General features: G+C 43.6%; 1 protein-coding gene across 3 annotated transcripts in view; it reads left to right on the top strand.

Moving 5' to 3' along the window:
* Positions 1 to 21,833, top strand: part of ntn1b (netrin 1b) — a 41,945-nt gene extending 20,112 nt beyond the window's left edge. For all 3 annotated transcript variants that reach the window (XM_075453836.1, XM_075453838.1, XM_075453837.1), the window contains 5 exons: positions 4,430 to 4,618; positions 10,369 to 10,518; positions 11,783 to 11,836; positions 13,964 to 14,038; positions 19,198 to 21,833. In XM_075453836.1, coding sequence (XP_075309951.1) covers positions 4,430 to 4,618; positions 10,369 to 10,518; positions 11,783 to 11,836; positions 13,964 to 14,038; positions 19,198 to 19,517 — 788 coding nt within the window. In that variant the 3' untranslated portion in view covers positions 19,518 to 21,833. The remainder of the gene's footprint in view (positions 1 to 4,429; positions 4,619 to 10,368; positions 10,519 to 11,782; positions 11,837 to 13,963; positions 14,039 to 19,197) is intronic.
* The last annotated feature ends 3,964 nt before the right edge of the window (positions 21,834 to 25,797 follow it).

Below are 25,797 nucleotides of genomic sequence, written 5' to 3'. Positions count from 1 at the left end.
TTTGATATTTCGCAATAATTCTTTATAGTTGCCGGGGAACAAGATATTAAACAAAGCCTGTAAAGATGGGTGTAACTCTGTCATTGAGTAGTTAAACACATGCTTTCAACATCACGATAAAGTCCTTTGGAAACATTCATGTATTTTTGGGACCAACTCTGTGATCTATCTAATAATCATAAATAATGCTGGAGAAGCAGCTAGAACGTCTTTTATGCTTTGCCATACGATTACCAGCAGTGGTAACGGCTGTCATTTTTAATACACAGAGGAAAAAACGGTGACAATGTGGGGGAAAAAGCTCACGTCGTGTAGTGGAAAACCAGTATGTGAAATGAGAATGTGGATTTTAAAAAAGCGAACTTTCCAGAGTGTATTTCCACTGAACCGTAAGATATTCCAAGTGCTAGTGCAATGTACAGGCTCCGACGTTAAGTGTTCACCCCCTTTTTCTTTTTTTTTAAATAATACAGAAAAATATAAAGCACAAAGGCTCTTCATGGGCATTAATGAACTCTTGTAAAACAGCATCACCCACATTATACAGCTCAAGTGTTATGCAGGTATTGTATAAGCTCTGTCTACTGTGCACTGAAACACCGGAATCAAGTGCAACCGACACACATTGACAGAAAGTATAGTTTCTGCTTGTGAGTCTCTGTGTGCCCAAATCATCCTCAACTCACAGGCTGCGATGAGACATGACCCCAGTTTGATTTGGCACATATCATCATCCTCCTGATATGAGTGACTGCACGCGATTTAAACACACCGAGAGAGTAATTGGCCCTGGATAAACAACAATTGAGCTGGAATTCTGTCCTTCTGCATCTCCGAGGAAGAGCGCATTCTTTTCAATCTAGATCACACAAGCCCAGCCTCAAATCTCACACAGACACCCATAAATGTTGTACGGATAAACAACTGACACCCAATGACAGGGCTGGTAACTTCCTGCTGCTGAGAGGCTCTTCTAATCATCTATAACCAAATATCTTCAAAGATCATCGTGTACAGATGTTTGATTGTCCCTGAAGTGTAGACAGAGCAAAAAAAAACGCCTCCATCAAGCTGTGGGATGCGTGATTTTCATCCACTATGCACACCCACCAAGAGCGCTTTCTATACAAAGCCTGATAGATGGCACTTGAACATAAATAGATTGAAATAGCATAGCTCTAAGTAGGCCCTTGAAACCAAATGAAAGCAGACCCAGAAAAGACACCTTCCCTTTTCGGATGCCCAATCACAGCATGCAGCTGCCCCACAGTTATATTCCTTTATAAACTTGTAAAGTCAGAGCTGAGTGTGGCAATCATTCCCACATTTGAAATATCATGTGTTACACCTAATAAAATACCTTACATATTTTACTTTGTAGTGGAAAAAGAGCCAAATCGTCTACTCTAATGACACATTTTATGGGTCATCCAAACGAGCGCAGGCATCGGTGTGTGGTATAAGGTACAGTTGGGATTTAGCCGTGACCCGAGTTTTCATTGTTTCTCCTTTTTTTTCCTGACAAACACGCAACAGATTTTTTGCACAACTCCTCCCGCGCGCAGCTTATCTTGGACTCTGGCTTTTTGAAACTGCAGGACGATGGCTGCGGTGACTGTGAGCAGAGTGGGGATGTGCAGATGAGATAGCACAGCGCTCATTCGAGAGACCTGGGGACAGCTGTGGAGATAGCGTTTATTAATTAATGGCACTCTCACTCACACAGAAAAAAAAAAAACGGTTCATTTTTATCGCTGTGAGATAGTTTGCAGATACAAATGTGTGCCAGGGAATTTGTCTCTGTTGGCATCAAACACAAGAAAAGGACTTAAGTTAGGAGTTGCAGCCTGCTTTTCCCATCTTTGGTTGCTTTTAAGGGGTGATCGTGTGCATTGAAGTGACAGATTGCATTGTTACAGTGCACACGTTTGTGTCAGAATATTCCAAAAAGATGAAAGCACGGTTACCAGCATCGGCTTTATTGACCACAGAAAACTAAGAGCATTCCATTACCTATTCACGAAAAAAAAAAGCCCTGTTGCATTTTTCCTCACACTTCCCTTAAGTGGAGATAACATCTGGGATAGGAAAGCAGCAAAGACTGAGAGGGAAAGGGGGGAGGGAGCGTGTGTGTATGCGAGAGGGTTCTTCAAAGCTCAGTGTAGTGTGTGCCGGATCAGCTTTGGGGAGGGAAGTGTGGGAGATAAGCCCGTGACAGCTGCCAAACACCTCTGAGTTGTACTGTGTGTGTGTGTGTGTGTGTGTATGTGTGTGTATGAGTCTGGGCCCCCCATTCAGAAGGAGTGTTTCTGAATCCCAACCACCTGCCAGCCCTGGTCTGCCATGGCAGGTGTGAGTCAGTATGTACGTGATTGTGAGCGCTGATGAATACGGAGCATATGTGACATTCTTATCGCCCGCATCTCTCTGTAATAACACTAAGACGGGCGCACTGATGGAGAGATTACTTAAATGTGAGGAGCTGTGAGGGCTGCCTGTATGAATGGTATGCGCGTAATCCAGCCAATAATAGGAAAAAGTTCATTACGTGGGAGAGATTTTGTAAAATGTCATTATGTATGAAACAACAGCAAAACAGAGACTGGAACTAAAGAGGCTATCAGTGTGTATTTTGCAGCTTGTCTTCCATGTATCACAAATGCTTTGAAAACGTTGTCGGTCGTGCTAACAGCAGCTAACAGAAGCTAGCAGGCTGCATTTAGAGCTAATTTATTCAAGCTTTCTAACTGAAAAGAGTAAATCGTCTCTTTTTTTTTAAATTTCGTGCTGCCTGAGAAAGGCAGTACAATCTTCAGTTTTAGCAAATCAAAACAGAGCAGACACTTCCCCACAAAATCCGAGTCTCTCAGATGTGTTCGGGGGAGCGGAAGAAAGGTTTCCTGCTTGACACCAGCAGGGTTCAGAGGTTAAATTCACAAGCAGGTGGCCGAGCCTGAGAGAGAGCCTGAACCTGGACGTGTCTTTTCCAGGCTTCATTATTCTCTTGCCAGACCAAAGCTGGCCACTGCCATCTGTTTCAGTACACGGCAAAACTTCTGAGCCTTATTGATCTTTTTGTGAATGATATCGTGCAATAGCACATTGTGTAGGGTTTTTAAGATAGTTCAAAAATGATCGTTTTTTTAAATTTTCTTTCCTTTTTTATCAGTTTGAACATCTAAAAAAGGTTGTCATTTGGCACGCACATGAAGCTAAATCACTGTCAGAGCCAACGAGGCCATGTGGTGTCTTTTAAGACTGTTTAGCCGGAAGAACTTGTTTCTGTTGTCAGGGCAGGGTGTGTCACAGCAACATAGTCTAGTTAAAGATCTCGATTCAGACCCAGAGACTCATCGAACTGACATTCTGATGTACTTCTTACCACAGCGGACAAGTTACTTTACTGTGGTTGCATGCTGCATGCCATGAGCCAAATAGTTGCCTACAAAAAATGAATAAATAAATCAAATTTGAAAAGAGAAATGAACTCAAATGAACTCAGTAGTACATCCATTATTTACCAACTGCCTGTTCGTTTGTACATCTAATTTTGACGGCTGAGTTGGGGACATTTTTCACAGTTACGCTGAGATAACCACCGGCGGTTTGATCTCTGGACACTCCCGGTGTCCTTGGTTACTCACACTGATGCGTTGGTGTGCATGAGTGTGGTATGTAGCGATTTTATAATCTCGATGAGATGGTGGTCTGGGAACTAGGTGTGCATTTTCTCGTATTTGAGGCGTGGTTTACGAATGCCTAGAGCCGTTTATTGGGCGCTACGAATGTCTATCAAATGGCGTCTGGTTCTTCCCATGCTGCTTTGCGCGCGATTCATAGCCAATTGTATCACTTATACCAGATGACGTATGTAGAGCGACAGAAATTCGACAAGGAAGAAGAAGACGCGTTGCTCTTTTTTAAAAGTAAACTTGCGTTCTAATCTACTTAAACACTTTCTAAGGCTGCATCGAACGGTAACGTTGTGTCCGCTGCCATGTTGGATTAACACTCTACAAGCTTCGGTGTTGCGCATAGACGTCGTCATCGTCTTGCTGCCCCCCCCCGTTCTGTGATTGGTTCCCTAACTCAGGCAAAAATAAGGGCGGTGGTTTCCAGGCTGCCTTTGCAGTGTGAATGAAATCGCGCGCAAAGCAGCATGGGAATTCCCAGGCTACACCACAGCGGTAAATTAAAAATAAATAAATTAATTAAAAAAAAAAAAAAAATCAAACAAACTGTATTTGTAACGTTTTGCAGAAGCTATGAATGACACGGCATTAAGTTTCCTGCTGGGTCTGACGGTTTTGAGTTTCTCAGATCTGCATTGAGAACATAACCCTGCACCTGCACCTGCTTTCACACATGATGCTGAGCGGAGCTGCAAAATGTCATGGCGGGACTGAACACCTCTTTCTCTTTCTCCCAGCCTGCCACTGCAACCTACACGCCCGTCGCTGCCGTTTCAACATGGAGCTGTACAAGCTGTCAGGCCGGAGGAGTGGTGGGGTCTGTCTCAACTGTCGCCACAACACAGCGGGACGCCACTGCCACTACTGCAAAGAGGGTTACTACAGGGACATGACCAAGTCCATTTCTCATCGCAGAGCTTGCAAAGGTAACGTCAGCGCAGTCGCTACTCTACGATGAGATATTAACTGTGACAATATTAGAACGAGTGGCGTTTCTTGCTGGAGTGTTTAAAGCAGAAAGCAAATGTAATTCCATTTTTTGCATGTAGAAACATGCAGAAGTTTGAAATACCCACATATTGCTCTAAGCTTCATAGATGACAAACAGTGCAGTTAAAACTAATCTACAGACATCACCACTTGCAACCAAAAATTGCTGTAGAAAAAGTGATGAAAACTTCTCAAAGCAGGGTTGGTAGTAGTGTCTTCTACATACATCCTTTAAGGTCATAAAAGAATTCCTAAAGAAAAGTTTAGAGAAAGGCGCTCCCCCGCCTCGGAGTCAGTGAACTGACCCGTGCAACTCCCGAGCTGTTTGAGGTCCTCTGTGATTAGCTTACAAGACAAACATAAAAAAAAAAAAAAAAGGGCACAAGTGTGAGCTGATCCACTGAGCAGAGCAGTGGAAACAGCTCACTAATCGCCTTTCTCTCCTATGCATACCTACAACACGCACGCACATGTGTACGGGCAGCAAAAGCCAAACATACCCACAGGTGTGAGTGCGTACGTCAGGTTTGAGACCGAGCTGCCAAGGATTAATATGTGGGGGAAACAAAAGCCGAGCTCCTTCTGTGTCGCAGCACCTCTGGGGAGTAAAGACAGACTCTGAGGCCCCGATCAAACAAACTGCTGTCACTCAGCCTGTACTCTCACCAGTAAAATATCCCACTGATGCACAAACTGTTCGCACATGTCTAGATGTCTGGTGTTGTCTACGAACAACCGCAATTCTAAACAGGTTAGAATGCTGTGTAGAACGTAAATAAAGACTGAGCGAATGATTTGCGAACCTTTTAACCAAGACTTTATTCACAATAGAACACAAAAGACGTATGAAGTGTTGAAAGAGCGACATCTTGCTATTTCATGAGACAAATCTGCTCATCTTGAATTCGGTGGCAACAGCGTGTCTTGAAAAAGTTTGAGACAGAGGCAACAAAAGGTTGGAAAAGTCATGCTAAAAAAGGAACAGCTGGAGGAACATGTTGTCACTAATCAGGTTAATTGACAACACCTGAGTAACTTGAGGAGGTATAAAAAGAGCACCTTAGAGAGGCAGAGTCTCTAAGCACTAAAGATGGATTCAGCAACCTGCTAAAAACATTAATTTTCCTCAAGATGAATTTGAATAAAGACTTTGAATATTCCATCACCCACAGTACATAACTTCATCAAAATATTCGGAGAATCTGAAGACATCTTTGTGTGTAAGGGACACGGCTGAAAAAGAGTCGTGTGTGATCTGTGATCTGCGGACCCTCCAGCAGCACTTGGATAAAAACCAGCATTGATTCTGTCATTGAAATCACCGCTTGGGCTCAGGAACACGTCCAGACATCATTGGCTGTGAACACAGTTCGCCATGCCATCCACAAATGCAGGTGAAAGCTCTATCGTGCAAAGAAGAAGCCAAACCTGATCCAGAAACACTGCCGTCTTTTCTCTTTGCCAAAAACATATTTTAAATGGACTAAGGCAAAGTGGAAAACTGTTCTGTTGTCAGATTAATCAAAATTTTAGATTATTTTTGGAAATCATGGCGTTTAGCCCTCCAGACTAAAGAGTAGAGGGACCATCTGGTCTGTTATCAGCACATAGTTCAAAAGCCTGGATCTCTGATGCTATGCAGGTACATTAGTGCCTATGGAGCTCGCACCCTTCACATCAGGGAAAGCAATGCTGAAAGGTATATACAGGTTTTAGAGCAATATATACTCACATTCAGCTGATGTATTTTTCAGGGAAAGCCTTGCATATTTCAGCAAGAGAACACTGAACCACACGTTGCATCTCTTACAACAACATGGCTTCATAGTCCTGCCTACAGTCCAGACCTTTCACCAAATGAAAAACATCATGAAACACATCTTACCAACTTTAAAAAAAATTGGGGTTGTATATTATAAGAGCTCTCCAACATAGGAAGATGGAATAAAGAGATTAGTTAAGATAAAGAAGAATAACAGCACTGCCATTTCCCCTCCTATGTCGTTGCGTGCCACGTGGAAATGACAAAATCAGTCATTTCAGACAGATGCACATAGTTCGATCTTTCACCACATCCACCGCTGAGCTGTGATTGGCTGGGTCTCTGGATGTGTATCCTCTGGTGTTCCTATCATTGGTACACCGCTGGCTTTTTAAACCCAAGAACAGCAACACGATATTTCCTGCTGTCCACCACAACATTCCTTCCCTTTTAATTCTTACTTCTTCAATTCGCATGAAATGAAAGCAAAGGCATGGGAAAGAGAGCCCACAGATGCCTTCACGGAGGCGAGTCATATCAGAGACAATCACTGTCAAACAGAGCGATCGGATCAGTTTACTACATGTGGCTGCTGAACACGGACCTGATTGGCCATCTACACGTAGCTTAAAAGATAACAAATGATTCGTTGCAGCATTACTTCACCCGCCAGCCTAAACGTTTTCATAGGCTTTATTCGAGAGTTCCGTTCAGGGGCTTGGAGCTAAAGGCAGGTTAGTTTAACAGGAGTTCTCACTTTGCCTAATGGTGTAGCGCCATCCATACATCTCTGGTAAAAAGTCTTTCCAAACAGCTGGATCAGTAACCCGAACACTTCCCTCCACATACCCAGCTCATTGCTCTGGGATCAAATCCAAACAGCCTGATTGCTGCCTTTCTACTCAGGTGACAAAAACGGGGCAATGTGACATCAGTTAAAAACCACTGTATTTATTGTTCAAATCAGCCAACCATCCCACTCTGCTGTTGTTGGACAGGAAATACAGTGCAGCGCCAACACGGCCAGGAGGAAGTCTGCTTTCATTCCCCATTCCTCAGCCCCACGTCCCTCTCAACACCCCACATCTCAACAAATGTCCTCTCAACAATATTGCTTGATAATTTGGAGGTTTTGAGAAAAAAAAAAAAGAAAGAAAGGAAAAAAAAAAAGGTATTCTGCTCCATACAGTGCATACATCTCTAGTGGCAATGTGGAATGCCTCATGCTTTATTCCCCAGATTAACAACTTCACCCCTCATCAAGTGCAGTGTAAACATGGCTCTTGGAGAACCACAGTTGCATGCCTCCCACCCCAGGAGGGCTGCATGTTTTTTTTCCTCCTGTAACCCCACAAACTTTTAGCAGTCTTAGGCTTTGGTGAGTCCACAGAGAAGAAGCTGGCACGTGGTTCACTGCACTGCAGTCCCCAAACCCCTCAGCAAGCATTAAGCTCTGCATCCCCCCACTGCAGCTTGAAATTAATTCATGTTTCCAGCCTGCAGAACCTTTTGCAAAGGTGGCAAGAATGAAATGTTAAGGTGGACTACCCATCATTACAATTTTTGAGGAAAAACAACCCAAACACATATAACACTAATGAGACAATATTTAGCTTCAGAAATCTTGCTGAATGTCGAGTTAAACACAAGTTACTAAGTGGATACATCTTACACATTTTGATTTGGCTTTGTCATGACCTCCACTGCCAGCTCAGTTTCGACTCCCATTCCGCCTCTGTTCCCTATAAACAGAATGGTGAGGCTCAAAGACGGTACAACAGTGCTGCTTTGAACAGGCTATGTGAAAAACGCCTCCGGATGAGCAGAGAAACACAGCTTTAATGTCTGTTCAATAATTAGGTAGCTACAGCCACAATCAATAAGTCACTTTGATGTTACTTATTGGTCTATGGACTAGTGTTTTGAAGTCTCTGGTTTGGTTTTCATTAGAAAGAGGTTGATGTGGCACTGATTACTAAGAACCTAAAAAAAAAAATGCTACGCAAGCCAACACAGTAGAAACGTCAATCCCAATTTACCCAACTCACGAATGTTGGTTCTTATAGTGTTCCAGGAATGTTGTTGGAAGGATTGCGAGTACATTCCCCAAAAGTATCTTTTGATTGTCTTGTGGTTCACTTTTAGTTTTATGTTTTGCTTCTGCTCTTGTTCTTTGAACGTCCTCCCGACGGCTATGACGTGTGAACCTTTGGGCAACCTTTGCAGATCATTCCCATTTGGTTTTCTTAAGGCTCCCTTTAAATATACGTTGCAGTTGCGTTACAAAAAAACCCGCTACAGTCTGGTTCTCTAAACGTGAATTGACCTAACTGGGTTCGTCCAATACTCAAACCGGTCAACCTTATCATATTCCGAACCAGGGCCATAATGCAACTCAAAGAAAGAGGTTGGAGCTTTTAGTTCCCCCACATTGTGGTGCCGCGAAACCTTGCGGAAACATTTGCTAAACAGTAATTTATGATTCTTGTCAATGTAACCTTAGGAGAACTAAAGGCCAACATTAGTTCAAGGTTCCGACCCCAAAGCATACCCTGCTTTATTGCCTTTTTTTAAATGAAACCATGTTTTACAAAATTAATATCCTGCGGTATTGAATAAGACTTCCAACTTGTGACGACGCCATAAATTAATTAGGAAATAGATACTGAGGTAATTTCCAGTCAATAGTTTCGGGCAATTTCTCACTATAAGGCACTTCTGCATTGGCTCAACTACTCAGACCTTCATTGAATCATGCAAATATGTGGCAAAAAGACAACCAAAGTGGTCAAAATAATTTAAATAATTCAAAGCTTTGCTTTGGAAATAAAACTATTTTGCCGCGTTTGAAGTCTGTGACAGGAATGTATATTTTCCACAGAAATGAACTAGATCCCAAAGATGTTGCAATTTGATTGGATTTCGACAAATATATCTATCAGAAATGTCTGCAATTCAAGTTAAACATGAAGAAGTTTGACATTCTCGCAGAAAGATTCAATAAGCATCATAAAGCATGTTCATAAAACTTCATGGATTCCAACAAAAAAAAAAAAGCCTCCAACATCTACTGGACCACTTCAAGCACATTTCGAATGACTCTGCTGGTACTTATAACACATGCAGGACTAATAGGGGAGGCTGGGCTTCCACTTCAAACACAAGCTTTATGGTAAAAGTTTGGCAGAGCACGCACACTCACACACACACACACACACACACACACACACACACACACACACACAAAACAAATTTCTCACATTTAACGTGCGATCCTCCCAAATAAGAGCTTAAACAGACTTTGAAGTGCGTTCCATTCGTCCCATTAATGGGAAACATTATTCAGGCTGTATTTGAGAGGAGCTCTTTGCCAAAACGCTTTACATTGGAAACCCGGCCCGAGAAGCAGACGGCCTGTCTAATCGTGACGAAGCGGAGGACACCAAAGTCTCGAGAAGCTGCTCGCACACTCGCATAACGTGCATAACACACGCTCAGATACATTCTGTGTTGAAAGTACAACACTGTAATTTATCACGTTATTTACTGTTCTGTGTGCGTTCCAGAGCAGTCCTAATGAAGAGTCGTATAGTCATAATGGGTGGAGGAAAGCAGTGTAATTTGATTGAGGTTTTATGCTGGTGCAAGGCCCAGTTCCCCATCTGTGATGGTCTGGAAAGAAAGCCCAGCCTGCTCTAATGTGAAAGATTTCTTTCTAGGTTTTAGTGCTAAAATGACTTTTATATTGTATGGAATATGTGCAGTCAGCAGAGGCCAGCCAGACTGTAGTCATTTGTAACCTGATATTTGTTTCGTCCTGGTTTTGTAAACCATTCATCTTTCTATTTCTTAAGTCACAAGTTGTTTATTTGTGTACGGTCTGGCGCGATGTGCATGTCATTTTCTTCTCCTCTCCCTCTGTAGCGTGTGACTGCCATCCAGTCGGTGCCGCAGGGAAGACGTGTAACCAAACAACGGGTCAGTGCCCCTGCAAGGATGGAGTAACAGGGATCACCTGCAACCGCTGTGCCAAGGGCTACCAGCAGAGCCGCTCTCCCATCGCTCCCTGCATCAGTAAGGACCACCAAAGTTTGCACACCTCGTCTTTTCACCTCATCTTTTAAACTGTATCGACTAATCCAGACGGCCCCATTGCAATAAATTGATTTCATCGCTCGTCTTTTTGCCAAACAGACTTTTAACTAGTTTACTCCCTGCTAATGATACAGTCCAAGCTTTGCTATCAAAGATGAAACAGTAGCTGCATAAGTATCTCATGGACGGGACGTGGACAGGTCAGTGCATGTCTGTTACGTATGACCCCATGGGTCACACTCATCTTGGCTTATTATTATATCCCAGCTCCATTATTTTGAATAGGTATTTGGCTATTCAAACCTGAGTTTGGATAAACAGACCATTACGGCTCAACTAACATGGCCTTGTTTGCATTCAACGCCGTTAACGGCCCGTCTCACAATAAATCCCCACAACGAGTCCAAGGGAACGATGGCTGATATGTTTATTGGCCGTATCTACTGCCTGCAGATTCCAGGCCCCCAGTAATAAACGCCAACGCCTCACAGAAGCAGAGACAGGTCACTAGTAGCTTCTTTAGCAAGGGGCATCAAGTGGCCGGCTGGCATGGATAGATAAGATAGCGCTGATATCTGGGAGGACATGTACACATTGATAATTGTCCACTATGTCACTGGGGTTGACACTACTGATAAAGTCTTTTGTGGAAACTGGACAAGGTGTGTGAATTAGGAACCTATCTGAGTGACATGTTTGGCCAGAATTTCCAACTACTATTTAAGTCTCTGACACAGCCTGAATGGGTTTTTCTTTCATTTTGCTGAGAAGGTGGTGCAAACATGTCGTGGAAAAAAGTTGGAGGGAATCGGTTCGGAAAGTATTTTGTTGCTCGTATACTTTATGACATGATGTCTTTTAGTTTTATTGGTGTGATATTAAAGTTTCGGGATATCTATCCATGCTGGCTCTGAATGTAACAAACCAGCAGCACTGGCTCTCTGTACCTTCAGTGTGCCACGATCAGCAGAGAGCAGCAGGTCACTGAGAAATTTACAGGCATGATATGTCACTTTCAGCACACTAAATTCAGCTTCATACCTGTTTTTTTTTTGTTTATTCAATTCAATTCAATTCAGTTTATTTATATAGCGCTAAATACAAAAAATTTCATCTCAAGGCACTTAAATAGTATAGTCCAATTCAAGCCAATTGGAATTCAATTCATTGTAATCATAATTACATGTTTATTCCATGCAGTGACGACAGTGAAAATGTGTATCTATTCATTTCTTTTACACAGAGATCCCAGTTGCGTCCCCCACTTCAACTTATAGCACCTATGAGGAGCCATCAGGTGAGTAACCAGGAGCTTAAAAAAACCAATGCTGTGCACATCTTGAAATCCTCTTTTGTTCCTGTTTATTTCCGTTATGTGATCTTATCTTTGTGGGTGGGATTTTTTTAAATTATCGTGCAACTAAACTAACTGCTCCTCCATGCATATAATAATAAGTGTATTTCAAGCACAGGCATGTTTTTCCACATTCCTCAACTAAACACATGTCAGTGTGATCGGACTGCTGCTGATGTAAACTCCAGATATTTTGCCAGTGCTCCCTGCGGCCTCGTCGCCTGTGTTCCCAGCCTGCTCAGCAGCCTCCCAAGAGTTTCAGCCCTAATCTGATTACATGCTTCATTTGCACCAGTTTGTATTTCAATCAAGGCCGGCTGTGCCAGCAGAGAGGACCTGCTGGACCCTATTGTTTATGTGCTCTGACAAGAATCTCCATGTCCCACTGTTGACATTAGATGATCGGATGAACAGAATTTAACTGCATGTGTAATTTACAGTAAGAGTTTATAAGTCTGCTTCATTTTGTTGTTTTTTTAATTAGCTGTTACTATGATCCAGGTTTGCTTAAAAAGGTCGAGTCACCTCTGGTCATCGATCAGAGTCTGACGATAGTGGCGCCAATGACTTCACTGGGCTTTGTTGCGAGTGCCACTTCCTGCTATAGTGACTGTGGAGGCTGTGTGGAGTTTGGACTCCTGTCAGAAACTCCAAACAGACACCACCCTCCAAATTAGGACCAGTGCGGTCCCCAGGGACTCCGCAGAATGAACGTGGCTCACAAAGGAGGCGTTTGTCCTCACAGCAGGAGATTGGACCATAATGAGAGCCGGGGGTGTAACAGGCCACAGGAGCGATCGCACTGAGGGGCTAATGGGCAACGTCAGCTATCAAAGGGAAGTATGATGAAGGCCCCCATGGGCCTGCGGGAGATAAAAAGCCCCCCCGCCCTCATCACTTCATTTACATGGAAATCAGGCGTGCTCGATATGGACTCGTCAAATTAATTTACTTTGGGATTTCCTCTTTTCTTATTTCTCCCGCCACCACAGAAAGCAGCCAGGCATTCCACCAGAAATGCTTTCTCTACATGCGTGAATTCGATCCTCATCTCACGTCCCAAACCACCCCTCCTTTTTTTTTTCTGAGGGGGAGTAGAGGGCGTTTTTTTCTGTCTCCATCATTACCTAGGCAACCTCATTCACACGGAGCATAATGGGGAAGAAAGGGGAAGACTGGACAGAGGGTTGGAAGAAATAATGAAGTTTGTCCATATTCAGGCAAGCTGAAAGGTCCCCTCTCCCTCTCAACTGCCCCCTCCTTTCTCTTCATACTGCCCAGCCCAGCTTTCCCACCCCCCCACCTCAGAAAAAAAAAAAAAAAAAAGCACAAGGCTTATTGCTCTGGGAGAGGCAGAGTGGGGGAGGGAGGTAGGGAAGGGGGCGCACTTGGAGATGGTCTGCTTCCAATTTGTGTCAGTCAGTGGAAAGTCGAGGGAACAAATGATTTCAATTTTCAGTTCGGCCCCGGGTCCCACCACCAGCTTCCTAATTACAAAAGGTACCTGGCGCAGTGACAGCGCAGCACCAAAGCCATCGATACAGTTGGCACACAAACTCAGGTGCAAGTACAGCAGCGCAGTGCTGCAGAACATGCAGCCTTGGCTTTGGCTTGGTTTGTGCGTCCACTTTCTTGCTCCATGTGGCTTAGAGGGTGCTACTTTTTGGTAGGTCTCCGGCTAATTCCGCCCCCCCACCCGCGATGGCCTTCTTTTATGAAGGGGTGACCTCAGTAGCTCTCAGAGCTCACACAATGCATGCCAGGACACTGACGAGGGAGCAGGCTGGAATGGAAAACATGGGAGGCGTATAGTAGGAGTGTGCTGACAGACACAGGAGGATCTGTGTAAGCTTTAATCTGTTTCACAGTGGCACTTTGAAGGCATCTTTAAGACCCCGGAGCCAGACACAGTGTGCCACAGGGGACCACATGTAAAGTCCGTCCAACTGGAGTCCTGCCTAATGATGCCGCAACGCATTTTTTGGTGTCAAGGGAAGCGTTTAATACTGTAAATCACAGGCTGAGCCTCACTAACTTTGCCTTTCTCTCCATATCTCTTCTTCTCCCCAGACTGTGAATCTCACTGTAAAGCTTCCAAAGGGAAAATGAAGATCACCATGAAGAAGTATTGTAAAAAAGACTACGGTGAGTGAGTCCAACACACAGGAATGTGTTCTGCGAGATGTTAGCCAGCAGTCATGCGGTCAAATGTCTCAATTAATCAGATCCCAACTAGGGCCAATCCACACCCTGAAGCTGGTCTTCTTGTTTTAGTGAAAACTTGCTTAAACAGCCCCAGGGCCACGTCCACTAATGCAGATTAATTTAAAAACATCTTTACTCTGATGTGGGTTTCCATGAACACTAAGCTAACATTTCCTCCCCGTGAAAATAGGGGAGTTTTAAAAAATGCTCTCAAGTGGATCATTTTCAAGTGTCGACAGGGAAAATTGAGCTTTTCAAGATGAACAATTGTCAGCCAACAATCTGTCACATGCAACTGCTCGTTTCGTGCGCAGATTCGGCTGATCCGATCACATTACGCAGGTGTTTTTGTAGACATATCTCCCTGTTTGACCTCCTGTCAGCGTACGCTGACGACTTATTTAACGAGCTTTATGCAAACATTTAAGAATTGATTAAATACCTTGATTTAATGTCTAATCAATAACGTTTGTGCAGTCATATGACGAGAGACATAGCAGGAAAGTCAGCCCAGCTCCTTACCAGATGTTTGAAATAATGGGCAAGTCGCTTCAAATTAGGAGTGGTTATGGTTCAGAAAAAAGCAAATGAAGATAATTAAATGGCATCTAAAGTTCTCTTCAAAAAAGCGATCCCAAGCCAGTTTTAAATGAAGTGCTCGTATTTTCTTACGCTCATGTCATATTTGGAAGAGATTGATACCATTCTCATCTCTGGATGAGAGATACGGAATCACTTTGGACAGATAGTGTGAATATGCACAACTTGTAAACTTATGTAGCGTTGGGAAACTTGGATTTCGGTTTGGACATCTGTTATCGGGATGTCAGCTGAGTTCAGAAATATTTGCTGTTGACAGTCCACAGTTGGACAGTTGGACTTGCCAAAGAGTTCCCAGATAAACAAATATAGTATTTAGCCGAAACACACGGCTAGTGAAATCAGCTTAACGCAAGAGTGACAATGGTGGGAAGCAGCTAGCTTGGTTCTGTTCATTGATACAGCAGCAATATCCTGCTTTCTAGCAGTTCTGAAGCTCATGAACTAATCTTGTTTGTGGAATTCCTTAAAACAAAGTAGGAGAGTGACACTGTGCGGTTCATGCCTTGGATAATTTCTTTGCAGCAAAAGCTCCAGTGCCATAGTGCGATAATTCAGGGATTGTCAGATTGAATGCTGTAGGTGGATTTTATTACAGCTGGAGAGCACCAAACTAACCGTCTCTCTTGTTACACTGGAAACAAGAGAGACAGCGAGCTGGCCTGCCAACTCCAGTATCAATGCCTTTTAGGCTAAGGTAAGCCAACAGGCAGCTGGCTCCAGCTAAAAATGTAGCATGCAGATGTGAGGGTAGTAGCCCATCCATGTTGGCATCACAAGGTGCCGAATTGTGAAATAAGTTCAGCTGGGAGAGTTATACTGTGTCAGCGCAGGTACTGTTTCAACTTGTGTTTGAGGACTGTGAAGAGAGTATGATCCGTTGCTTAACCAGTGGACATAAATCAAAGGCAATGTATATGAGAAAAGAAAATACGGTGCATGAAAGTCTCTGCACAACCTCACTCTGTTCCCCTTTTCCCACCCTGCAGCACCTATTGTCCAACAAGTCATAAAAGAATAAGAGTATGGCTGCGTGACCTGTGTTAAAATGATGGCAGAGCTGCTTCCTTTCAGACCCCGTAGAGCCTGTAGATGACAAAAAGATCACACGACTGCGTACGAGAAAGCTTTACCCAGCCCAGTCGGCCCTGAGGCATTTGGCAAAACTCTCAGGCTTATTCATGATTAATGATGTAGGTCCTTTATCTGTCAAACAAAAACACAACCACAGGGGGATAAAACACAGACAAAATAATGTTGTTGTTTTTTTATTTCTCTCCCCGACTGCCCAAACGATCCATTCTGTTCTTTAGATTTTAAGCGACATTAATCATCACAGTTATCAGTAACATCTGTAAATCACAAAGACAGAGAGAGAGAAAAAAAACAATATTCAGACAAGATGTACCTTAACCTTAGGCCTCAAGTTAAACCAGTGAAAGAGAAGATAAAAAACACATTTCTCTCTGTTTGAATGGCTTAAAAATACATGTTCTAAACGGTGAAATTCAAAGTGAAATCATAAGTAGCTTTTGGAATGGCTCCTGGTTGTTAACCACCATATCAGTGATTCAGATTCCAGTGGACTGTTAATGTCATCGTGTGCATGAACTACATGGAATGAAGGTTTTGTCTCAGCTGGGATCCTTCCAGCTCTGCTCATTGCGATCTCTTTCAGAGCTGACGAAGTTGTCTTCCACTCATAATCATCATCAGATAAACTTAATCCGTGTGACAGTGAAGAAGCTTTTAATACTGTAAATATCATCCAGCTGAAAGCTGGCCAAATTCATTTCAGTCCTCTTTGCATTTCAGTCGACAGTAATTCAGGACATTTGTAGCAGTTGGCCATGAAGCCATATGCAGCCATTTTTCATTTTTCCATTGACTTAAATCTTAATCATCAGAGCTGGGACCAGCGGCAGAACTATAAATCAGTCAGGCCGATTCAAGCAAAGCGCGTGTTTGCTGTTGGATTTCTCTGAAGTTCCTCTAAAAACTCTGGAAGCAGATGATTCTGCCTGAGCCGTGCTGAGGCAGTATGGCAGACATCAATGCTTAGCATGCATTCCTTTTGCTGCGGTCTAATTCATTTCTCAGGCCTGTCGCCTTGCTTTTTTTTTTCGGAACTTCAGTGTCTCTTTTCTATTCTCTGGGGGCCACAACCCCCCCGTGTGCGAGTGGTGATGCAGGCCCCCGGGGGTCACGGGAAGGGGCCCTCTGTTTAAACACAGTTGTGCGCTGCCAGCATCGAGCATTCCTCAGGGCACAAACAGGTGGTAAATTAAGCAGACGGTGACAGATTGCCACCCTGGAGAAAAAGAAATATGTTTTGTTTATTCAATTTTTGTTTTTCATCACTGCCGTAGCTACGGAGACGGGGGACACAAAGGGATTATATTCTCGCCTGACACCCTCCTCTGCACACACGTACCCTCCCTCTGCCTGCCACAAGGAGGACAATGAATCAAAAGGGTCGCGTGTTTACAGACGCTCCGGGATAGTGCTCAAAGGCAGGGCCTCCCAGTCTCCCTGGCCACCTCTCTGCGCTCACCCAAGGGTAACAGGTCCCTGATCATTCACTGAGCTGATAACCAGAAGGGACAGGGGCCTCTGCGTGGTAATTAAGCAGGCTCTAATTTCATTAGCCCTCGCCTGTTGGTGGCATTCAGTGTCAAGTCGCAGCACACCCAAAGAAGATCAACCCAGTGGGAAGTTTGGCTGCGAGGGAGACTCGGTTGGCAGCCATTGTTGAAGTGCAGGATCATCTCACACTTCCTCTCACAGCCTGTCTGACCAAACACTGAACTATTTTGTAATAGATTGCTTGACCCCGTGCTCCCATCTTCTATCCAGTGTCTATTTAGCTCAAACCAAGTGGCAAAAAGTGTGTGTGCATGTGGATGTGTGTGCAGCATAGACTGAAAACATACTTGAGAGGGAAAGAAAGAGGCAGACACTGACAGAGGGACTGAGCCCGGATGGTGTCGCCCAGTCTCCTCCACCGAGTTCACCGCAGCAGCTTGGGCAGGAGAGCCCTATCTCCGCTGGATTCTCACGCTGTGAAGTTGGATGGGGCTCTGGGAGCAGAACCCGGACAGCTCATGAGGTCGGAAACACATCCCGATTCTCCAGGAGCTTTTTCTGTGGCTGCGAAGACAAATAGTGGCCCCTCCTTCCAGACCCCTCTCCTCACACACCCTTTATGTGTCTGGATGAAGGAGAGGGCAGCAGTGAATGGCAGGGCTGTGAGAGCTCGCTCTACTCAGCCCAACAAACCTTCTTTCTTCTGAAACTGTGTGCAATTTGCTCACACCATGCATTGACACACATACTTAAACACCCCACTCCTCCAGTTTTCTTCATTCTTGGCAGTGACAGGAGACGACTGATGAACACCAAGAGCGATCATGTTACAAAGGCAAAGAAAAGGCTAACTTACGTTGGTATAAATCAATTCTTGCTCTTATTTTTCATTACGCAAACATTTCCTTAACCTCCAATTTTAAAACCCTACTATGTACAATAAAACATCCTCTATCAAGCAGTAAAAGGTTGTCCATCATATGTATTTAGAATGATTACATCTAATCCAGTTTTCTCCTGATTAAATGATTCCCACCGTTTTAAATGAACCCTCATGCTTACAGAGTAATAGCACAGTTCTGGCAGAACCTGCAGGATAATGCACTTCACTTCAAGCACCGATTATCTGCATTGCCGTTGAGCTGTTTGCCTCTTGTTGCAATCACAGTGACATAGTAATAGCTGTTTTGTTGGACAGAAACTCTGCGCAGGGGAGCTGCTGCTAAAATGAGCTTTACTAATTTCCTGGTATGAAAATATCTGCCACAAGTGGTGTTCCAATAGTTACCAGGTTCAGCGTGACTCAGCCTCCAGCTTCACACCGCACAGACCAGTTGGAGAGAATTAGTAATACGAGTAGCAGATGTGGCATTTTTCCACAAAACGCTACTTTTGGCCATTTATTTCTAGAGAACAAACAACAACAAAAAAAGAACCCCATGTCCTGCTCCTCCACCTTCAGACCAGCCCCGGCCACCTTCGTGGAAACGCGTGCTATCAGATGTTTTCAGTCGGGAAACATTGTGTTTGCACAGGCAGACGGCGAGCGCTATGGAAACGGTTGCTGTAATGGGGAGTATGCTCTCGTCAAGGAAAAGTCAGAGGTCAGAGATGAGGGGAGGAGCTGGTGACAGGCAGCAGATCTCAGGGTCATCTTTGCAAAGCTGTTCCATTGGCCCTCTTACACATTATTGTGGAAAAGTCTGTGGTTGGTAGACATTTCCTTTTGAATTACAGTAAATAGCATCTTAATTTATCAGGTTTTCGATATCTTTTATCTGCATTTGTACAGATCATTTGGGGTTGGCATAAGTTGGACATTTGAACTCTTTATTCATTTCCACTCAGTGGTTTATAACATTAAAATCTTGTTTGTGAAGGAAGTCTAACCCCTGCTTTTGTTTTTTCACTAGCTGTCCAGGTGCATGTTCTAAAGGGAGACAAGGCGGGCGAGTGGTGGAAGTTCACCGTCAACATCATTTCTGTCTACAAACAAGGCGAGCACCGCATCCGCCGCGGGGACCAGCTGCTGTGGGTGCGCGCCAAGGACGTAGCCTGCAAGTGCCCCAAGATCAAGCCCGGGAGGAAGTACCTGCTCCTGGGCACAGATGACGACTCCCCCGGACAGAGCGGCGTAGTCGCCGACAAGGGAAGCCTGCTCATCCCATGGAAGGACCTGTGGGGCCGCCGGCTGAGGAAGTTTCAACAGCGCGACAAGAGGGGAAAGTGCTAAAAGGAGCCGGGAGAGGAGAAAGAGAGAGGAATTGAGGGAGCGGTGACGGTGAAATAACGCCTCCGCCAGCATTAAAGCAAGGAAGAGGAAAGGATGGATGAAAAAAATAAACTGGAAGAATTAAAAAATAAATAAATAAATAAGTAGAGGGACACAAGTGAAGAGTAGAAGAAATGAGGAATGACTGAGTGCTGCTGCTCTGAGCTGGAGCGACGAGATTAGTGTCTTTTTAGGAACTTTTGTGAAGGAGCTCATTCTACAGTCGTTGTATTTCTTTGTGTTTCAAGGTGATGTTTTTGTTGTGTAATTGCAGAGTTTGCACCTAATTCTACAGAAATGTCTGATCCTGACCATTTTACCCAAGATGCCGCTGAACATTAAAGTTCCACGCCGAGCTGCGACGCATCGCCTGCATCGGCCTTTTGTCTCCTCAGAGGATTCGCTGAAAAGCTGCCCGTAGTTGTTCCACGGCAACGAGGGACCGTTCTCATGTATGATAAATTTCTCTCTGTAGTCTGCCAAACTTTGTAAGGATGGAAGCTGAATAGAAGAAACCGTGAACACGTTGTCAGCAGTAGATTGTGCCATTTTCTGCCATACGAGTTTTACCTCATCGTCCTGTGGGGACAAAACGCCATCGCGATCCTCTTTTCCATTCCGTAGAATAATCTCATTGCAAGCAAGTCTTTGCTCAGCTCTTATCAATATCGACGACATGCTGCGGTTGTGACCTCTGCAATGTAAAGTAACCATATGTGCATACGTAAAACATTATTTTTTTTTGTCTTTTGTAGATGATGATCAGCTAGACGTAGAGTAGACTTGTCAACCACGCACTTATTTTTCACTAGTCCGAAGTTTTAGAACATATGAGATATGTTCAGATTTTTTAGAGTGGCATCCAAAAAGAAAAAAAAAAAATAAAGGAAAAATCCCAACTTTTACCGTTAGATGTAAAAAAATAAATAAACAAAGAAAAAAGAAGAAAAAAAAAGTTAGCGTAGCGAGTGCATACCCCGCTTGCCTCACTGATGAGGGCATGGGCAGATGTGAACAACCCTCTTCTGATTCCTCACAACTACAGAGGAGTCCGAACTTTGTGTTGATGCTCTAATAAACGACGAGTTTAAATAGAAGTCAGACATTCCAAATCTTTGCAAGGGAGAGAACTGATGACGTGAACCATTTTGTTTCATTGAAAAAAAAAAAAAAGAGAGAGAGAGAACACCTGCCTATGAAGCAAACCTCATACCGCTCGCACGCAGCATGCTCACTATTTACTGTAGCTGAACGGCTCATAATGGTTGTGAATTATGCACATTTAAATTTGTATACAGTATTCAGTGTTGTGGGGGGGAAATAACCTGTGGAGTGATGGAATATCACAGATGTTTATTGTGCTGAGGAATCAGCACGACTGTGTCAAATGTTCAACACCTCAAAGTGACTTTTTGAGGACGGGATTTTATTATCGATACTTGGTACTCGACAAAAAGGCATGATTGATCGTCTGTGTTATATAGTTGTATAGTATTACTTTTTTTTTTTTTTTTTTTTAACATTAACCAGATCTATCTAGATGTGAACTTAACCAGAGTTTTAATACTAGAGGCTTAATGAGCAGAAATTCAAACATATTTCTTAGTAGAGTATACTAAGGCATTGGGCCACATTCAAACACACACACACTTAAACACTTAAGTAGACGGGTACACCTCAGTGCTCTGTGCATCATACTGTACGTATTTGAATACAAAGTGCTCATGAAATCTCTGTGAGCACGACTGTACCCAAATATTTCCACTTGTTTTGCAGGCGTTTGCAGAAAGGTACTCCCATACCGGACTTTTTGCTCTCCATAAATATACTCCAAACATGTTCTGCTCGTTTATAAATCAGCTTGTAAATGTTGTTTAGAAGTGTCCATTGCAAATGGTTGTGTAATGTCTTGTAATACTAATATATTATGTTTATCACAAATGAATATATTTAATGACACATGAAATAATGTGGCTTTTGTGGTGTTTACCGTGGACCTTTTATTTTCTACCCTTGCATTGGATCTCAGATGGCTGTAACAAGAAACCTTGACAAGTGGTTCGCGACTGGACCGCCTGAAAATCAATTCATCTAAAATAAAGCTGTGTCAAAATGCAAAAAAAAAAACAAATAACGAAGATGTTACCCAGCTGAAATCACGGTTTTAGTCCTTATTTCATCAATGGAAAATAACTTTTTTGCTATTGCAACACGCCAGATGCAAACATTTCTACGGTCGTGGTGAAATAAAGTGGTCTAACACTATTCGTGTTGTAATTCAGCTACTTTGTGATGTGAACATTTGGTCGCAACAAACAGCCAACAGCAGAAAAACGATGTCTGACATGTTGGGACAGAAAATCCTGATCAATCCATAAATTAGAGTGGAAGGATACAGCACAAGTATCTCAATATTTCTCGGGTGCAAACATGTGAGTTCATGTACAAGTTTGGGGGAAAAAAAAAAAAAAGAGAGAGAGAGAAACTTCAAGTTCACTATGCTCTGGCAGTAAAAACTATGAAATCTTTCGTCACTTCTTCTAGATCTTATCTTGGCATGCATCAGGAGCAGCGTCTGAGGAAGCACATGTTTCTCCTGCTGGAGACTCACTCAGACTTCGGGACAATTAAAACATGAATAAATCTGCAGCTTTTGCACCTTAAAAATGAAGTGCAGTGTGTATTTTGACTTCTTTTATGCTAAAGCTCATTTCCAGCTATAAAATTAAGCATTTGCATGTTTTCTTTACATGCAGGAGTGCAACTGACGACCGTTCAGCATTATCCACTGAAGGAATAAGTACTGAAAGAGAATAATAGACTTTTATTTTTATTGGGATATTACCCCGTTGTGATGTTGACATTTATTCGAGTGGAGGGTGTGTGGCCTTGTTGAGGCAATATGTGACTTCTCTAAACTGGAACCGTCAGTTTGACATGAGGCCAATAGTAAATCATTAGCAGCAAATGAATTAAAACATTAGCTGCTGCCAAAGAACTTGCACTGTGCCCTGCAGCGTAGATCATCATTTGTGTTGGATCCCGCGCCTCTGTAAACTTCACAGACAATAAGGACTGGACGTATGATTGCTAAAATGCAAGCATATTACCAAAAGGGTGATATCACCAACATGTCTAATCCAAACCACAGATGTTGTTGTTGTAGCTGGGAGGTTTTGGAATCAGTGGAAACCCTTAACTTATACCAATGGGAGTTTTACACAAAAACACACAATTCTGTAACCGTTACAAACATGAATCCATCTGTCCTGGCTTGCGTATGGGGGTATTGATGTACTGCTCCTGCGATGCCCAGTCCAAAACAGTCCAAAGGGACCCACCAATTATGCAGTCAGCGCTGAAAGTTTAAGCTGCGTTATCCATTAACATAAAACCGGGATCCCAAACCAAATTATTGCTGAAAGGAGGACAGAAAGCTGGGGATGAGGATATGCCCATTCGAGCTCACTGGCTTCTCTCAAGAAGAGGCCACAAAAAACCAGCAAGACATGAAAAATGTCACCTCAGCATATGAGGTCCAAGTGCCGAACAACACCGCCATGGGACTGGATGTTGTGATCTGGAGGGATGGGAGAGTTGGAAAAGAGATCTGGGTGCGTGCTAATTTTCCTCTCTGTGTGAGCAAAGACGAAGCTGGAACAACAAACGCTCAGACATGATACCATCCCAGCTTTTGGCATCCACTGTTCCTCAAAGCGGACTTAATGTTGGGGTCAGGTTTCCACCAGCAGCAGCAGCTTGGAACTTTCCACGCAGATGGGTCTCTCGGTCATACTGCTGCCATTGTCCTCCTTGGAAAACAAAGCCAGGCAGGGTGGTTCTGATATAGCACCGACATGCTGGGGTTGTCCTTGCTGTGGTGGCAGGGTGGCCCTCTGCCCTTCAATTGTGTGCGGGACCGACAGCTGCCAGGAAATGGAAACAGCAAGCGACCGTGTGAAATTGGCTCAAAATCCCTCAACATACACCATGTCTGCTGGTGATGTCAGGATGGAAAAGGCCCTGATTTCTTTGTCAGATTTAACCTGTAAAAGCTGTCAGAAGATTTAGATTTATTGTCATTTCCTTATTGTTCCTTGCCCTTTAGTTTTTCTCTTAAAGCTAACCGGTGAGTGTTACGAGGCCTCTGCCTCTCGCGTCGGGGCTTATGTGACTTCTGTGCATTTAGTGCATTTTAAAGCTCTGTGGAGACACTTGTGGTATGCTCAAAGGTCCTTTAGATCTCGGTAGATTCAAACCGGTGAACCGTTTTAAAAATAAATTGTTCTAAAAGGGCCTTTCTGCCACCTACAAACAGGGCAGGAAACAGCTACAGATTCATTTGCTGTGCAAGGTTGGCAAAAAAAATTAATAAAAAAAATAATAAATAAAAAATTTTTAAAAAAAAAATCAATAAATGAAGAAATCTATGGACAACTCTGAAGCCTCTGAAAAAATGCATTGAATAATATGACCACCATGATGGGACAGGAAGCGTCGCAGGAAGCCTTAATCCTATTCACAGACCCTCATCAAGAGGTCTGACAAAGCATTCAAAAGGAAAGAAAAAGAAAAAAAAACAGAAAAGAAAAGAGGGTGCTCACATTGTCAAATAACAATCTAATTAGCAAGCAATTACAGTGTATTGATGAGAAGTTCTTTACTTTCAGTGTAAGTGAAGAATGTTTTAATGGTTGATTTGGGTTTTATTGCGCAGATTGTGACAAAACTAATTACTGAGATGTACCAAAAGGAGCCGAGAGGCCGATGGGGAGGAGGGAACACCAGAGAAGACCGCAGAGACTGATCTGCATCCTCCAGCAGCAGCAAAAATGTTGCACAACCATCTCTGTTCTCCATTCAGACGAAGCTCTGCACCTATGAGGACGTGATTGTGAAAGACTTCATGACTGCCATAGCCATTACTTGTCTTTCCTCCGCAGGCTCAATCATTTTAATCAAGTCAGATTTTATGCATGAGATCTCTGCTGCCCCTCTCTGATCTGGAAAACTATAAGCAATCACAGCCTTTTGTTCAGCTGAAACCCACTTGGCCTCCCGCACCTTCTTCTTAACCCTCTGCAAAAACTCGAGCTGCACAACAGATGCTGTTTTGTTTGCTCCTAAGCACCCCGACCTAACAGAGAACAATCTAACACTGTATTTTCTCAGCTGACTAAATGTATTTCCAAGCTATGTTTACTTTGCCTCGCACAACGATGGGAAAACCACCACATGACCAGCAAATGCAGAGCAAATTTAAACTCAGAATCCTGTAAATTGGCTTGAAGATTTACTGATATTATAAAGAAAACAATAAATACTGCCACGACAAACCCCGGGAACTTGGCTTGTTGTCGAGAACACTAATTGGCCCGCGGTGAGATAACAACATGCTTAACAGTTCACCGCGTCTCGCCTGTCACTCATTTGACTGCAATCCCCGCAGCCAGGCCACTCTAGTCTTCCACTCTTTCAACTTCCAGCCTTCGTTCGCGGTCAGGCTTCAGCAAATTAGTGGAACGAGGCAACAATGAAACAAAGAACGAAGCACCTTTGGAGATGGAAGGAGGGTGGAAAGAGGTACTCGATCAGCCCACTGTGTGGCCGGCACAAACACATATGCACAAATACACGCAATCTACCACACCCTATGTTTTTGATGCTAACACCTTGAGCGCCTTCCCCCCCTCCCCTCAGCTCAGTCATTCACTCTCGCCAAAACTGCCTCTTCATTTCTGTCTTTTCTCTCGAAGTGCACGGCGGTTCAAAGGCTGTATTTCTGGCTTACGAGATCAGAGCACAAAAGCTTTTCATATGCATCCTGGAGAAGCCCCACTAGAGAGGCCTCGATCCCATCCTGGATAGGGGCAAGGACAGGAGAGCGCACACAGAGTTAGCACTCTTTTTTTTTTTTTTTTTCCTCATTACCATTTCCATACGGGATTAAGCCACTTGGCTTTTGGATGGTGTGTGCTATATTTTTCACCCATCACCCCTCCTTCTGCATTCTCATGGTCCGAGTTAAATGACCAGGAAGACAATCAGCTCATAAACTGGCTCCTTGAGATGTCTATTCACCCTCATTGCCTGGACCAGAGGAGGCCAGAGTTGATAGAGTGCGTGCCATGAGGAGAGTCCTTAAGCTGTCTCACGCTAGCACCCCGTCCCCTTGAACAGACACCAAAAGACTTCAAAAGTTAAACCAAATTTAACAGCGTAATCACGTCGTAAAGGGTGG

Source organism: Odontesthes bonariensis, chromosome 21, assembly GCF_027942865.1.
Source record: "Odontesthes bonariensis isolate fOdoBon6 chromosome 21, fOdoBon6.hap1, whole genome shotgun sequence".
Taxonomy (NCBI): Eukaryota; Metazoa; Chordata; class Actinopteri; order Atheriniformes; family Atherinopsidae; genus Odontesthes; species Odontesthes bonariensis.
Note: the sequence above shows the minus strand (reverse complement) of the source record. Positions and strands in the feature narration are given on the sequence as shown.